Source organism: Poecile atricapillus, chromosome 5 (genome assembly GCF_030490865.1).
Source record: "Poecile atricapillus isolate bPoeAtr1 chromosome 5, bPoeAtr1.hap1, whole genome shotgun sequence".
NCBI lineage: Eukaryota > Metazoa > Chordata > Aves > Passeriformes > Paridae > Poecile > Poecile atricapillus.
Window position 1 is genome coordinate 302,383 of NC_081253.1, and position 17,425 is coordinate 319,807.

At 41.9% G+C, this 17,425-nt stretch overlaps 1 protein-coding gene across 8 annotated transcripts in view; it reads right to left on the minus strand.

Annotated features, from left to right (window-relative positions):
• The window catches only part of TANC1 (tetratricopeptide repeat, ankyrin repeat and coiled-coil containing 1), a 62,992-nt gene that overhangs the window by 32,577 nt on the left and 12,990 nt on the right, over window positions 1-17,425 (minus strand). For 4 of the 8 annotated variants that reach the window (XM_058840044.1, XM_058840045.1, XM_058840041.1 and 1 more), the window contains exons 2-3: window positions 15,098-15,172; window positions 2,453-2,656 (exon numbers count right to left, since the gene is read on the minus strand). In XM_058840044.1, the coding sequence (XP_058696027.1) occupies window positions 2,453-2,656; window positions 15,098-15,158 (265 nt within the window). In that variant the 5' untranslated portion in view covers window positions 15,159-15,172. Of the gene's footprint in view, window positions 1-2,452; window positions 2,657-9,585; window positions 9,689-15,097; window positions 15,173-16,143; window positions 16,304-17,425 lie in introns of those variants that run through there. The other 4 variants (XM_058840047.1, XM_058840043.1, XM_058840046.1 and 1 more) reach the window with 3 other exon arrangements.

Genomic DNA, 17,425 nt, shown 5'->3' on the forward strand with positions numbered 1-17,425 from the left:
ATGCTTTAAAATGTGGAGGAGACCCTTTACTGAATTTTGTTCCTCACAAACTGCTGTGGAAGTGACTTATAGAACTTGCAAACCTGATATACAACACTACAACAAGTAGAAGAATTCTTGGTAAATTAATTTTCACGCACTAATCTAGAACAGGACACGTGAATTAATCCTTGGATGAAAAGGATTAATTTAAATGTGAACTGCATCTGCAGAACAGCAGCTCTTTTCCAGAAGTATAGGATGGCTGAATCAGGTCTGATGGAAGGTTCATGTGGGACAGGGCTTCAGCAGCAGGGAAGGGGAATCTCAGTAAGGGAAAGCACAGACCCTGCTGTGCTCTGTGACTGCTCCTTAGTGCCTGAGGCAGAAGCAGCCACTTGCTCTTTACGAGCTCCAGATGGATTTTTCTTCCAGGAACTAACCCCAGCCTTTCCTTCACACCCTGCAACATCAGCAGGTGAACACAACACTTCCACACACAGTGACTGCACTGCCTCCTTTCCACAGCTGCCTTTTCTCCCTGCTGGACAAACACCGCTCCAGTCTATCACTCTGACTTCTCTTCAGTGCCATTCCACACCAACAGTCATTCCTGCAGCCTGTCCTAGCTTTGTCCTGAACCTAGTGCAGATATTTAAAGTTGGTATCACCAGTTACACCAGTCTCCTCCCAAGGGGGACAAACTAGAGATTCATACAATTCCATAAAAATACTTTTTTAAAGTCATCTATTCCTTTGCTAGTAATTCTTAATGCTTTTTTGATTGCAGAAGAGCTGATTTATCAAATCATTCCTTTCCCTCTTGTTAGCTCTAAGTGGATCTGTAGCTGTACTGATCCCAGGGACTGCCCGATGCGGGACCTTGGAGCTAGGACAGCTTAGTGCTGGCAGGAGGAACAGTCCCCAGGGCTCCCAAGGGTAGGGCACAGAACCACTGCCTGGGATGAAACCAGTTCTCTGACCTAGTCTAGTCTCAAGAAATAGGTATGAAGATTAATTTTCTTATTAATTAGAAATTTTAATTGAAGTTTAACTTCAAAACTTATTAAAGTTCTGTTGTATGTGAATGCAAGACTGTCCCAGCAGTGACCTCTGGCATTCACTGATGGAAATTTATTTCCAAGGAAACCTTTCTCTGTTAAAGCATTATTGTATCATTAATGCAAGGAAAGCAGCAAATCATTATTTCAAGTGCAGCAGCAGCATCTTTCATTCATATTTTAAACTCCACAATCCATTTTTTTGGAACACCCCTTATAAATCAGTATTTTCGTTCTCTTAGTTGAGCCTCCTATATCAGACTACGATCAACCCTTTATTACCCCTTTAAGATAACAAATACTGGTTTAGCTGCACACCTGTAAGATAACCAAACCAAACAATGTTCATTCTAGCTATGTAGTAGAAGAAAGATCCTGAAAGATCTGTAACTTGCTGTCATGCTACGAAAACAGAGAGCTTTGAAATCAGGACATCAGTATAATCTTGTTACTACCCCTGCCCCAGATACTAGACAGCTAATTTATTAAATCGTCTTCCATAAGCTAGAGTTTGGTGAAAGTCAAAGGAATAGCACAATGTTTCTGTCAGCCTCCTATCACCTGGTTAGGTCTTTGTACAAAATAATGATTTGTACAAAATAATGATGCATAAATGCCAATAAATTCCCAGCATTGTAGAATCTTAGGAAATCTTTTCCCTTGGCTGTGGGTCACAGTGGAATGACTTTGTAGCTATCGTGAATACGGCTCTTCAGTCACGACTCATCAACTGCTCAGCACTTTCTGTGCTGACAAAGCCCAGCTTTTGACACTCTGTTCCCAGACCTTATAAACTCAAACCTGTTGAGTGTCTCCACAGACAACAGGAACATGGACAGTTTCACTTGGCTCTTCCGCCTCGACCCAAGTGAACCCAAGCGATGCCGGTGTGCTGGAATGATTTCTATGTGCAGAATGCTGATAAAAGGAGCCCCATATTTAGCCTGGCTCCCACTCTAGTGGGTAAGCACCACTGAGGACACAACTGCTGAAAACTAACAACCTTCTTGTCATTTCCACAACGATTTATCTATTGATACATTTGTATATGGAGATACAAGTAAAATAAATGACCTGTAAAAGCCACAAACACCACCCAGTCTTGCACTAACACATTCACAAAGGCTTTTGCAGCAGTCCTCTACCTGATAAAATAACCATAAATAACCAGGTTTAATCATATTCAGATGCCTCAATATCAGTATCCGCAACACCAAATAGAATAATCTTTTGCCACATGAAATAATACATTCTATTTAATAACCAATTAGTTTTCTAACCTGGAAACATGCACTGCTCTCATTCTTGTTGCAAAAGTTTAATATGATTTTACTATGTTATTTTATGCAACATTTATCAATAACTGAGTTAACATGTTACAAAGATTTTAGCTGCTCATTGTTTCATCTTACCTGGAGACTTCTTGTTTGCTCTTGTCTGCATCAGATAGGACTGGCGTGGCAGCAGAGGCGAGGATGGCAGTGACATTGAGACTCCTTTGGCCAAGTTGGTTCTGTAAGAGTCCTGGGAGCCTGGCTGCTCGCCAGTGGGCAAATCTGCATTGTGGCCAGATGTTGCTGTAACCTGCGAGGCATTCTCTGGGCAGCAGTCACCTGCTAAAAATAACATTTTGTCATCTATTAGGTGATGTGCCAAAATAAACAGCCTAGAGTTGCACTGAAATGTAAGTGTTTAACACAAGAAAACATTTGCCAGCAACAATTGAGCATGACTACTGTGCCACCTCCACTGCAGAATCCAGATAACCACTGGGAAAACGTAAATACACAAGTAAGCAACATTTTAATTTAATGTAATAAAGAGAAAAAGGAGGAAGAAAAATCTCGCTTTCAACAGAGTCAGCACTTTTCAGATTTCATCCTTAGGGTCAACATCAAGTTTCCTATGAAGATAAAAATATTTCTTGAACTAAAAAGGTGTTCTAGCATCACTGTATTAGCGTGAGAGTCAGGACCACCTGAAATACTGCTTACTGAACTAGTTAAAGGAGGCATGGGTTACTCCTTACATGCAATGAGAAGGTGGATTACTAATAGATATAGACAGAGGTGGGAAGTCTAAGATTTGTTTTTTCACTTTCAGTGCTAATAGGCTAAGGATTTTCTTTCTCTGTTCTTTTGAAAATTAAACTTCTACAACAGCCGACTTAAACACAGATTTAATATTGGTGATGTTATTCTTTATTTTTCAATACAGAATATGTGAGTTTGCTTCAAAAGGTGTTGAAAAACACAGTAGAATAGTAATGCAACTAAATATAACTAGAAAATACTGTAATTCCTGTTAACAGCTTTTTACTAGACACATATCCAGACTGCAGCTTGGAATTTGTAAGTATTCCAGGAGGAATGCTGATGGGTGGGGGGTGCAAAACGGTTGACACATCCCACCTGCAATTCCTTAATTTCTATTTTCCCTTTTATGATGGCACAATCTATGTCATTCATCGTCTTCTTAGTAGACTTTTGAATTAATTTATCCTTCTCTATTGTACATGAAACATTACAACACAGAAGAGAGCTGGATGGAGCTAAATAGCTCTAATCAGTGAGTTTAGAGTTTGATCATGACAGTAACAGGAAAGGTATTTTACAGTCAATATACAAAGACACTACTGCATCTTAGCAATTTTTATTCCAGCAGTATTCTGGTTTTTGTTTTTCTTGAGGCTGTGGGGAGCAGCCTTCCATGACTCAGATTCTGAGAGCAGTATGACTTAAAAGACAAAAATCTAAAATGTGTACTGCAGAAATTCCCCTTTTCAAACATTTCAATTCCTAATTTTATAATAAGCCTTTGAACAACATTACCACCCACATCCCTATGGTGTTCAGACAGAACAGCTCCTTGGAGCAAAACCCACACCTTGATAAAATCCAACTGTACTGGCTTCAGCCTAAGGGTGTTGTATCCTCAGTGCTGGTGAATGTGTTTGAACAGTGCTGTGCTCTGCTGAAGCAGGAAAACTCCCACGTTAAGTGCAGAACAGTTATGGTACTATGGAATAGCAGTCACCTGTTAGACAAATATCATTCCAAGAAAGGAGGAACAGCACCCTGCTCCTCCAGGCTCTTTCTACAAAGCTGTTAACTCAAGGTAACAGACCAACACCACACCTGGGAGCTCAGAAGCAATGCACAACAGGAACAGCAGGGAACCACCAGAGCACATACACCAGAATCCCTGCAATGCTGCCCAGCCACAGGCACAGAGCAGCTCTTCCCAAAACTCTCTGATGGCCCAAGAGCAGCTCCAGTGAAAGCCTGGCACAGCCCCCATCCCTCACTGTGCTGGCCAAGGCTCCCTTCACTCAGCAGGAAGGGACAGGGCACAGGGCACACAGAACAGGCACCAGGACACATAGAACAGGACACAGGACACATAGAACAGGCACAGGGCACACAGAACAGGCACAGGGCACACAGAACAGGCACAGGGCACACAGAACAGGACACAGGACACATAGAACAGGACACAGGACACACAGAACAGGCACAGGGCACACAGAACAGGACACAGGACACACAGAACAGGACACAGGACACACAGAACAGGCACAGGGCACACAGAACAGGCACCAGGACACATAGAACAGGCACAGGGCACACGGAACAGGACACACGGAACAGGGCACACGGAACAGGACACACGGAACAGGACACACGGAACAGGACACAGGACACACAGACACAGGACACACAGACACAGGACACACAGACACAGGACACACAGGAACAGGACACACAGAACAGGACACAGAACAGGACACAGGACACACAGAACAGGACACAGGACACACAGACACAGGACACACAGACACAGGACACACAGACACAGGACACACAGACACAGGACACACAGACACAGGACACACAGGACACAGGACACACAGGACACAGGACACACAGGACACACAGACACAGGACACACAGGACACACAGACACAGGACACACAGGACACACAGACACAGGACACACAGACACGGGACACACAGACACGGGACACACAGACACGGGACACACAGACACGGGACACACAGACACGGGACACACAGACACGGGACACACAGACACGGGACACACAGACACAGGACACACAGGACACAGGACACACAGACACAGGACACACAGACACAGGACACACAGAACAGGACACAGGACACACAGACACAGGACACACAGAACAGGCACAGGCACACAGAACAGGACACACAGAACAGGACACAGGACACACAGAACAGGACACACAGACACACAGAACAGGACACAGGCCATACTGCCCAGACTCCCCTGGGGACACTGTGGTGTCCCTGCCTTAGGGAGTGTCCTGGCCCTGCAGTGAGAGCCGAGCCTGTGGCACCTCAGACGGAGCCACAGACAGGACTGTGCCCCTGCACTGCAGAGTCCACCAGGAACCTCAGCCAGGGCTGCCTCCAGTTCAATTACGTGTGGGATAATGAGGGCTGCCAAGCTTTTTACATGCTTACATCATCCTTTCCTAAGTCTCTGAATCTATCCTGTAGATTTTATTTATTCCAATCCTGCACTTTCTCCTTTGTGTAAACGGGACTGATGACTGATCTCCACATTTCATCCAAATAATAGGAAAATTTCCGTAACATATGTGGCTTTATACATGATAAGACAAACCCAAAATTACCAAGCTTGTGGGATCCACCTGGTAATAGATTATGCTTCCCACACAGCAATTTAACATTAGGGAAACAACACTAGAAAAATGCATGAGAAATACCTGTCAAAATACAATTTGTTACAATGCCCAGATACTAGCAGATGCCACACAAACACAAAACCCCAATAACTTAAAGGTTAGTAATTTAAAATATTTTAACTACCAGAACAATACTTTAAAATTACATGACATTGCCTGGTATCTACCAGAGTATAAATAAAGCAGGCTGTGTCAGTTCTGGAGTGGAAGGAAGATGACCTTTCACAAGTTTGTCAGTGTAAAAAAAGAACACATAAGGAAAGGTCCTGAGGTCCTGTGAAACCCCACTTTCATTTTTTTAAACCTCTGAGCTGTACATTTTCCACTGCCAAGCAGCCTCTGGACAAAAACCTTTCGTAGCATCAACCAACACTGGAGTTCTTATTCAGTGGTCAATATAACCACAGAAAACTTAAAAGTTTTAAAAACCACAGACAAAAAGCTTGGAGAATGAAAACCAAATCCCATTTTAGCTGCACCTAAGGATGCAGCTGAACGACATAATCTGATTAACAAACTACTTTTCCTTTAGATACAAAAAGATACAAGGACAGCTGACTACAGTAATGATTCTGTAGAGCTTAATATTCTAAAAGAGAGCTTGAACTTTAAGATCAAACTAATCCTATTGAACAGGGAAGATAACTAAAATGGAAACCTTCACACCTGTCTATATCAGTATTAAACATAATAAAATGCATCTAATTCTTCATTCTATATAAGCTGCTTAGAAACCAGGAGAATGCCACCTACTTTACCAAAGTATGTGTAAACCAAGTTTGATGCAGATGTGAGAATTCAGATCATTTTTTAATGTGAAGGAATAGGACCACTACCTTTACAACAGTGAGAGTTAAACCAATGAACATGCAGCCTCTGATCCTGGATATTGAGAGCACCTGCAGAGAAAACTATGTTCCTCAACAGGCCCTTCTGGGATAGCCTGGTTTGTCTTTGTCATCATTAACCTTTCTACTAAAGTGAAACAAGATTCTCAACCCACTTAAGAAAATATCTGATATAAAATTGTGCTACAACAGAAGAAATCTGTAGCTCTGCTTTAGATGCTTTAAAAAGGAAAAGAATGCAGGATGCTGTTGCTGACCAAGGCTCTGTGTGAGCCCCACGGAGTGAAAGGCACCACCACACCCAACACTCCGGTGTGATTACACGTTACCACTGACAGTCCTAAAGTTCACTCTGCTCCACAGGACATGTTCCACCCTAACAACATTAAGAAAAGATGCGACCTTCCAGACAAGTTCAGAAGGAAACTATATGTGAGAAAAAGAAAACAGCTGTAAGTACAAGGAAAGCCATCCAACCTGGAAAGCCCCTTCCAGAACAAGGCATCTCTATGTCTAAGCAGTAAGAAACTGTTGAAGGATTACCAAAACCAGTAGGTTTGATATTCTTTCAACAGAACTGACCGGCAAGTACACAGAACTCTGTAATATGGCTCAGTGACAGAGTATAAGGTGCTTAATTTTTATTGTAAAACGCTAAGCACTGCCCTTGAAGGGTTGTGTCTTTCAAAATTGGAATGTTTACATGTGTGTGTGTGTGTGTGTGTGTGTGTGCTTGTACACACAGCCAGCCCAGCTCTGGGAAAGGGCAATCCAGGAGATCCAGGAGGCTTGGGGTGTCCAGTGTCCCAGTCTGTCCAGTCAGGACAAGGCCATCCAGTCACACCATTACCAACACTGACCAGGAGCTGCAGAACCATTCCTGCCAAGTGGAGCCATCCATAGCCAGCCTTCTGGGACAGGACACAGGCTGCTGGCATGGAAAATCCATGCATGAGGGGAGAGCAGCATTTAATTCTTTTACTCTCAAGGCTCTGGGAAGACCAGAAAAAGAGAGAAACTAGCATGGAACGGGAAGAAAATGCATTATGGCCTGACTAAAGGAAGCAGTGATGTGCACTGAGTGAGAAACGACCCAAGCAAAATTGGAATAAATGGTTTAAATGGCCAACCTTTGCCAATTCTGCTCGTACTTGACATTACTTGCTCACTTTCTGACATTTATTTCTGCATCCTGAATTACTTTACCGGTACACAAAATATTAATGTTCTCCTGTAGCTCTTAAAAAACAATCAATTTCTAAAGAAAACAGTGGAAAAATAGAGGTTATTCAGACCACCAAAGTAATTTGCATATGTGCTTCAGGGGCAGGATTTGTTTTTTTGAGTGGGGTGTTTATATGTACATGGGATACATCACTGGAATTAGTTTCTAAAAAGACATTCACCACAATATATACTCCGTGCTCAGCAGAAAAGCTTAAGCTTTTAAATAACTGACAAGAGCAGCTGAAAGTGGGCAAAGCAACACAAGATAATCAAAACCAGCTCCATAATTTAAGCATGAAACAATGCTTCTTCTGTTACAAGATATTTTTAGAGTAACAACAAAAAGTCAAACTGAAACTTAGAAGTATTCCATTCCAAGTTCAATGTTCCAGACAGTGAATGTGTACTTTATGTACCACAAATGCCCTTTGCTCTTAGAATTCAAAGCCTAATATCACAGAGCGTTTGGACAAAAAAAGACAATTGAATGTACATATTTAGATTTAAAAAGGCAAACTTATTTAGTTTTCCAGAATGGTACCTGAAGCCTTGATGCTCTCAGCTGCATTCAGAATGTATTAGGAAGAAATGCTGAATGAGATGTAATGCAAGACAGGGGTGTTAAAACCTGCATTTAGCTGACCACTGTCAGCTGAGAATCAAACCTTTACTGTTACATGCAAGTAATTCTTAAAATTCACTTTTAAAATAAATATTAACTAGGTCTGGGGTCTGAGTCTTAAGAAAAGGTCTTCCAGTCTTAAGAAAAGACGAGGTTTTTCTGGACAGCAACTTCACTTTTCTTTTGACAGTAGCAATTTAGTTGCCAATAGCAATAAAACAATAAGTAAATAATAAGCCCCCCCCCCCCAAACAAAGAAACAAAACAAACAAACAAAAAACCTCCAAACCCAGTGCCAGTGAATTTCAGCACATTTCTGTTGATCATTCCCAGAGCTGCACGTCAGGCTTGTAACAGGGGCTGAGAGGGAGAAAGTAAAACAGGGACGGTGGAACCTTACATGAGCAATCACAACTCATGCCTTTGAAAGCCATTATACTTATGCAAAAGAATATTAAGAATAATCTCAATTTCTAAATTGTATCTGATGATTTGAATAAAAAAGAGGCAATTCTGAATTCACAGATTTCATCCAACTTGTTCAGTATACAATATTCCTAAAGGGAAAAGCAGGCAAACAAAAGTAACCAAGGATATGCCAATCTACAGTGGAACATAATGCAGAAATAAAGCCTCCATTCTATACAAACATTCAAAAGTCTGTACACTCATATTTGAGTCAAAGACACTTACATGAAGATACCTGAATACAAGAAGGAAACTAATGCAAATGCAAACTAAGTCTCAAAGAGTATTGTAAAAATTTAAGTCTGATCTACCGGATCTGAATCAAAGACATAAGAAAGATTTATTAATATGAATCCCTTTTGCAGACCAAATAAAAAAAAAAAAATATGCAGGCAATCACTGCAAGTCTGATGTATACAAATCCACAAGTACTTCAATAACTTTTATTTCAGAAATCAAAACCATCCATCCTGTTTCTCCAGATTCTCTGTCTTTAAAGCACTACATTGCTACATTCTAAACATTACCTTTTTGTTGACATAAAAATATGTCTCTTGTTATTTGACCACTACTATTAATATCCAACAAGCCTTGAAGCTACAAAACCTAAAAGTCCCAACTACTTACCACACTGAATTTCTACTGACATCAATGAAGTTTCCAGGCATACCATGTACTACATTTGATGTTCAGCTTCTGATGGGATTTAGTGCAGGAAGAACACTGCAAACTAAGCACAATACTGCCATTATTCATGTTCCTTCAGGCCTGATATTGGGTCAACAGAACGACAATGCTCATGCTACTACAAAGGCATCTGAAATAACTGAGTATATTCTGTAGAAACTTAATATACAGGATTTTATTTTCTTTTTAAATTGAAATATGTTACATGTATTTTATACTGAATGAGCTTTTGTTTAGTAAGTTTAAAAAAAAAAGCAGATCCTCAAATGCAGGCAAGTTGCTGACTCTGGGACAGTTAAAGAAAACAAATGTAATTATATACTGGAAAGCAGCTGGCAGTACAGAAACCCAACAGGAAATACTAATACAAGCTTATCTCTGAAACATTTTTAAGCATTTAAGAATGAGTAGTGCTGTAGAATTTCTAAACCAGTCATAACTAAGAAGTATTTTTTGTTTATATTCTGAAGCTTATTATGTATATTCTTTATACATAATAATGTGGTGATATCACATCATCATAGGCATAGACAGGACTTACAGGTAACCTGGTAGAACTTGAACAACAGTCTTCTGGCTCTGATTGTTTGAACTGTGTCACTAAGACACAAAATTTCTATGCTATATTAAAATAAAAACAGCCAGCTGCTTTCAGCTGAGGCTAGAGGCAGAAGATATCCTTGTGGTTACAGAAGTCAAGTTAAAAAACTCAAGGAAATAAAACTGGACAAGTAACCCTCAACTATGAGAACATAGGAGAGAGAGCAGAAACAGTTCTGTGGCAGGCAGAAAGAAACACGGGGCAGAAATAAGACAAAGAGCTGAGATTACCTCAAATCTAGAAAATAATGTCCATTAACAAAGTAAAGCAAAAGACAAAGAGCAAGGAAAGAGAATCTGTGCCCTCAGCAGAGGTCACAGGGTGAGCCAGCTCTGCCAAGTCCCACTGGAGAGACTCCTCCCCAGGAATCTCCAGAGGACTTGGAAACTTTGCAAGAGTTTTAAGAGATAATATTTATTTGATGACAATAAGCTAACAAAAAAAAAAAGAGAAAGCACCACTTTTTACTTTGTTTCTGAGACTGACTAAAAACCTTGAGAAATAAGGGGAAACTGAGGGAGTAACTGCTGTACATTTCCAGCTCAACGTAAGTGAGACATGTAAACACACCAATTACTTTCTGGGACACAAAAATTAATCTTCCTGTTTACCCTCTTCCTGCTTGGTTTCAAACATTCCCCAAATAGTTTTCTGTTACTTTAAGGCTACAGGTGCAGACTGGGTTTTTTCCCCTCAGCTTCTGTCCTTTAGCAAGTGTGTACATCAGTAATGCAAGGAAGGACAAGAGAAAAGAAAAATCAACTTACAGATCGTTATCTCTATTGTATGGAAATAACTATGTCTGAAGAGCTGTAAATACAGGTTTCTTCATGCTGCAGAAAACCAGACAAAATCTGGATGCAGAAATAGTTGTATGTCCCTCTGAAAATCAAGCCTTTTGATATTGTTTTCATCATTTCTAGCCACTTTCCCAGGAAAGTAACTATAAACATGGATGTTGATACATTCCATTAAAGATATACCTTTTAATGGATGTCTCTCACGGCCAGTGTGGGTGGGTAGGTGGTAACCTGACTATCCAATCCCTGGTCGTTATCGAAAATCTATAAATATTGAAAGAACAAATAAACCTTCTTCTTCCACCACACTTCAAGCTGCGTCTGTGTGAATCATTTTGTGTCCGACAGTGACAGTCGTGTGTCTGGGTAAAAAAAACTGGTTTGTTTGAAATTTTGTTCATTTGGCACATCTGTTTACCTAAGTAGGATACCAACCACCTTGTCTTCAAATCCACATTTAGAAATAACTTCCCTAAGTTTTGATTGTAAAAACTGTTCTACACATAACTTGCTGCCAGCACAGCTCTTTTCACCTGTGTTCATATATGTTTGCACAAATTGATAATTACATATGTACATGTGTGAACAGCACATATGCTGCTTAAACTAAACAAAATTTAACAAAATTTAAAAAAAAACATTTTTCCTTCGTTTAGATTTTATCTAATTCTACAACAGCCACCTACCTACCTCTCAATGCTTCCCAGCCACATCGAAATAAACCCGTTTTAACAAAACAATTGTAGAACTTCTACTGAAGCAACTGCAGGGTCTGAGCCCAACTACGTATCTCTAATAGCTGCTCTTGGTGCTGCCTGAGGCATTCTTTTTCCAGAAGTGACATTCCCATGTGACAGCCTTCCACCTGATCAAGGCAGAAGTTATCTCTACAAAGACATTCTACCACTCATCAGCAGAGCACTTCAGTCTCTCTCATAGCATCAACACTAGTTCTTGCAACTCTCTTTTTCAAGATAACCCTGAATTTAAGAATCTATTAAAACCTGCAATCAACATTCCCAGCAGCTAGATTTCAAAATGTTATGCACAGCTTCAGCTCTTAAGCCTTTATGTCAGAGAAAATGATAAATTCTAATATTAAAATCCACACAAGCTACTGCTAGAAAAAGTACTAATTTCTTTTTGTCCTTTAACCCTTTCACACTTTTTAGTATTACAGCTGTGCCTGCCTTCAATCCAGAAAAAAACACCACGATTCCTACTCGCACTAGTTCCACAAGCCTACCAGCTGTAAAACCCATAAAATAGAGTTAACACACAAACAGGAAGTTCTATTCAGTCAAACAGGAATCATCTCAGCTCTAAATGACGCAGACTTCCAGGCGTTCCTTTCATGCAGCCCATGGGACAACTGGGGTTACTTCAGTTGAAGAATAAGCTGTTGCAGTTTAGCCTAAACCCCTTCCAATTTTACTCCAAATGGTCACATGTGGTCAAGGTGCAGCTGCAACTCATCACCCCATGTCCCTCCTACACGGGCTGGGCTGCCCCTCTGAGCCATGGAGATTTTACTGCCTTCCAGCTCCTCAGCATCACTCCTAAACCATGAATACACTGAAAAAAGACCACGCAGTCTCCCCAGTTGTGTTCAGGGTGGCCTTACTGAGATGTGCTGTCTTCTTCCTCCCACACTTGGAGGCTCTGAAAAACCTAAAAACTTTTTTCAAAACTTCATAAGCAAAAAAATCAAGCCCATGTGCCCACACAGCTGAGAGAAGCATCTAAATTTACTGCTGCATTCCTCTCTGCAACAGTGGTCTGAAGCATGGTGATGGCCACGTTAACAATCTCATCTCTCCAGTCCACTCCCATGGCTGAGGAGCATTTCTGCTCTCTTCAGACAGCAGGAAATTTTAAGCTGTTGTTGCTGTTCCATATCCAAAGGGCCACCAAGTGGGAAAACTCTACAGTCAAACAAACCCTCCAGTTTCTCTCTGTTTTTAGTTTACAGACCAGGGAGATGAGCGAGCAAAAATAAACTCTACAAAGACCAATGTTCTTTGCCTTGCTTCGCATTTTTTCTAGAAGTAGAGAAATGTCTTACAGCTGAAAAAATTGGAATGTCCTTTGGAATAGCAGAGAAAGCTAATAAACTGGACATAACTTTAGGGTAAGTCCTGGTATAACACAGAACAGAATAAAATGCACACATCTCTCTTCAAACTTTTCAAATACAAAAAAGTGAAAATCTGTGAAATACAATGTATAAATTATTTACTTTCCTTTAAAAAGCTGCTCCTGAACTTCTGCTTGCTCTACCTCTCACCAGTCAGGCATTATTCACCAATTTTTCCCAATGCTTAGTTTCCATAACATCTAATTAATACATGAAACTCTAGAGCCCATCTTAAAAAACAACAAAATCCCAAACAAATAAACATACCCACCAAACCAAAAATTAAACCAAAAAACTTCCCACGCTCTAACTCTTCCCTTGCTGGTCAGAAATACAGCAGCATTGCATTTGCAAAAACAGAGAGAAATCTTCTTTTGCACACATTAACACAGACAGATGTCATGAGAGCCTAAAATAAAAAGCCATGCTTTCCAACCCACAGGAAAAAGGTTTTTCCAAGCTTCAGATTTTAATCAAAGCCTGGTCAGAGCTCCATTCTAACCAGCCTGATTTTCCTTTTGTGCCAAAATCAACTTCCATCTAGTATTTTAACAAAAAATGTACCAGTGAAAGCCTAACCACAGGAATCTTTAGCCCACTCTGTTTAAACAACCCCAGCTGGTAACTTCAAGTCAGCAGCACACACAAAATTAACAGGATGCCTTTCGTCTTGCTCTGCGATCCTTTCTGTACATCTCTGATCTAGTGTTGATGTTTTTTCTAGTCAGCATAGCTCCTACCATTCAATCATTTAGAAAGGAACTGTGGCAGAGTACAAACTTCACCAGACCACAGAAATTTCCTGAAGAACAATACATTACCTGCCAGATGAACTCAGAACCAGTTTTTGCAAAATATCAGTGAAAATACCCTCCCTCCTTGTTGGACTCAGTATAACTGTATAGTTTTAAAAGCTGCAATTCAAGACACATATATAACTTGCTTTCCAAGCAAACAGGATTGTTTTTAAGGTTGTTTTAAAGGTTCCAATAAACAAGGATGTGGCAGCTTTATTATGCTCTGTTCCTTATACATTTAAGAAATATTCAGCTTTATTTGTATTTTACTCTAGGAGTAAGAAGTTCATGTTGCCAAAGAGCATGAATTTACTCTTATGGATAATTTAGGATTCAAACTCATCAGAAAATCAGAAACATTAGTCTACATTAATGTAACTCAGAAAACCAGTAACTTTCACTCAGGTCCTGAGCTTGCCAGCCACTGCAGCAAAGACTTCAGCATGCCTGGCACAGAGCAGGCAGGTTCACACCAGCCACCAACACCTGCACATCTACAGCTACTGCTCCTCCTCAACAAGCATTGCTAGGCCTTCTCTGCCCTTGAAAATAGCAATGACAACTCTTAGTTACCCTTCTTCCTGGAAGGTAATGCAGGTAAGTAGTGGCCTACTAAATTTATGGTTAATAGTAAAATAAGTTTTATTTAAAGTAAGATTTGTTGACAGTGATTACTTTTACCTTCAAAAAATCTCTAGTGGAAGCACAAACTAGAACATAAGAGAAACCTGATAACCAGCTCAAGAACTTTTCACTAATTCAGTAATTTTTTTCCAAAAGCCACAGATAAAAACTCTATTGCCCATAATACATAACCAGGGCAGGCAGTTTAAAGTGCATTTCTGTAGCCGAGGGCTCGGCAGGTCAGGCCCTGGGCTGTGTGAGCTGGCTGCACAGCACACACAACCTGTTCTCAGTACTTCCAGGACAACAACCACGACCAGCTGCCCACTGCAGATGCAGGAACAAGTGCACTGGAGCCTTCCTGAAGACCTGCAGCTCCTGCTCCCCAGGCAGCAGCTGGGGAGGCGGGTGGAGAGCTGCCCCTGTGACAGGCAGCCCTGGGTTTGCAGTGCTTCACTCACTGGGGTATAAAACATTGCAGTAATATTCATACCTGGGTCTTTCTTGGTCCCTTTGCCACCCTCTCGGCTCTTTTTCAGAACGGCCTTTAACATTCTAAATGTTGCTCCTAGAGAATAACGGAGAGAAACAAAAATAAATGCAATGTCCATCCACACAAGTCAAAACAAAAAATAGACAGGATCAATACAAGAAAACAGTGAGGTAATTGCAAGAAGATTTTTGGTAGTCACATTTATTTCTTACAGCATCACTTGGTTAAGCAAAGTACTGATGCACGAGGAATGTTTCAATACTTGAACTAAGCAACTAAGAATTTGCTGTCTTCTGGTACAGAAAAATAATGCAGCATTCTCCACATTCCACATCCAATTGCAGTTACAGGGCTAAACCTGAGTAACTTGCTGTAAGACACTCCAGCAAAAATAAACTAAAGTCAAGCTCTAACTCCTGACTGGAGTCCAGCAGCCTGGTGTCAGTTGGGAATGCCAACTGCAAGACTGCAGAGCAGGGATAACAGCAGGACGTGGTACCACCCCCCATTCTGTCCCCACACACAGCACACAGGGGAACTGAGCAACAAACTCCTCCATCCCCACAAGGCTTTCACAGTCAACCTCAAGTGAGCACCAGCTGCAGATTTCAGAGCATGTATGAAGAGTAAGAAGTAAAAGTATGAAGTAAAAGAAAAATATATTTGGACTGATAAACATGAAAGACAGTTCTTTCCCATAAGTAACTTCAGTTATAGAGCAAGGAAAACAGAATGAAAGGAATTATGAGGAGCACTTCTTTCTCAAAAAGCTTTCTAGGAGCATCTGTGAATTGTAATTTCATTTGTTTTCTCTATTGAAAAATTCAAAAGGTGGGAAGAAGGTAATCTATGTCGTAGCCATGTGTACATGTCTGTGTAACAGACTGCCAAGAACCCCACATGAAATCAACAGGAAAAGCAAAAGACTTCCACCCAAAAACTCTGGATTCCTCAGAAAGTTCTCTTCATTTGATAAAATGAAGCTGAGAAAGAGAAACCAGCACAACAGAATTCTTCAGCTCTGATGAATAACCTGAAGTACATACAACTAACAGTAACCAGAGGGCTGGAAGGCTTCCAGAGGCTGGATCATCATCCTCCACACACGGCTCTCCGACACGCAGCTTCGTGCAGGTGACAGGCGGGCACGCCAAGGGCTGGTCCCCAGCAGGCAGGGACAGCGCAGGGCTGAGGGCTGCCACTCCCTGGGGCCACACTCGGGCACAGGGCAGCGAGTGCCACGGGACAGAGCTCTGCCGGCACACACGGCACCGACACCGCGGCACTGACACCGGGGCACCGACACCGCGGCACCGACACCGCGGCACCGACACCGGCACCGACACCGCGGCACCGACACCGCGGCACCGACACCGCGGCACCGACACCGCGGCACCGACACCGCGGCACCGACACCGGCACCGACACCGCGGCACCGACACCGGGGCACCGACACCGCGGCACCGACACCGGGGCACCGACACCGCGGCACCGACACCGGGGCACCGACACCGCGGCACCGACACCGCGGCACCGACACCGGGGCACCGACACCGCGGCACCGACACCGCGGCACCGACACTATGGCACCGACACTGCTGCACCGACACCGCGGCACCGACACCGGGGCACCGACACCGGGGCACCGACACCGCGGCACCGACACCGCGGCACCGACACTATGGCACCGACACCGCGGCACCGACACCAGGGCACCGACACCATGGCACCGACACCGGCACCGACACCGCGGCACCGACACCGCTGCCATGGCCAACACATTCTGCAACACCTTCAGCTGCTTCCCAAAGGATGGAAATTCATCAGCCCTCTCCAATTTCAGCATCAAAAAAATTGAAAAAGCTCACAAACACACCCCCAAAACTGGATCATCTAACCAAATAATGAAATACACTAAAAGGAAGCAAATTATGATTACTTACTGGATACAAAGCAAAATAAATGTTATCGAAATAAGCATACAAAACCATCCACCATGTCAGCCTGAATTATGCAATGGTAGGACCTGAAGTTGTTAATGAAATTCAGAATCGGGGAAAGGTATTTTAGCTAGAGTAGAGTGGCAGGCGGAAGAAAAAAAAGGAAGACCTGAAAAGTCACATATTATATTTAACTTTCTTATTTTGCAAATACGACAAGTATGAATTTTCCATTAACCAGAACAGACAGGCTTGATATAGAACTGAAACTCTATAGTACATGTCATTCCTATTCTTAGAATACAGATAAGGGTTAATGAGAGACCATATAAAAGGAATCGAGGACAATTCCATCCTAGATTTTCTCATCTTGGAATTGAGGCCAATT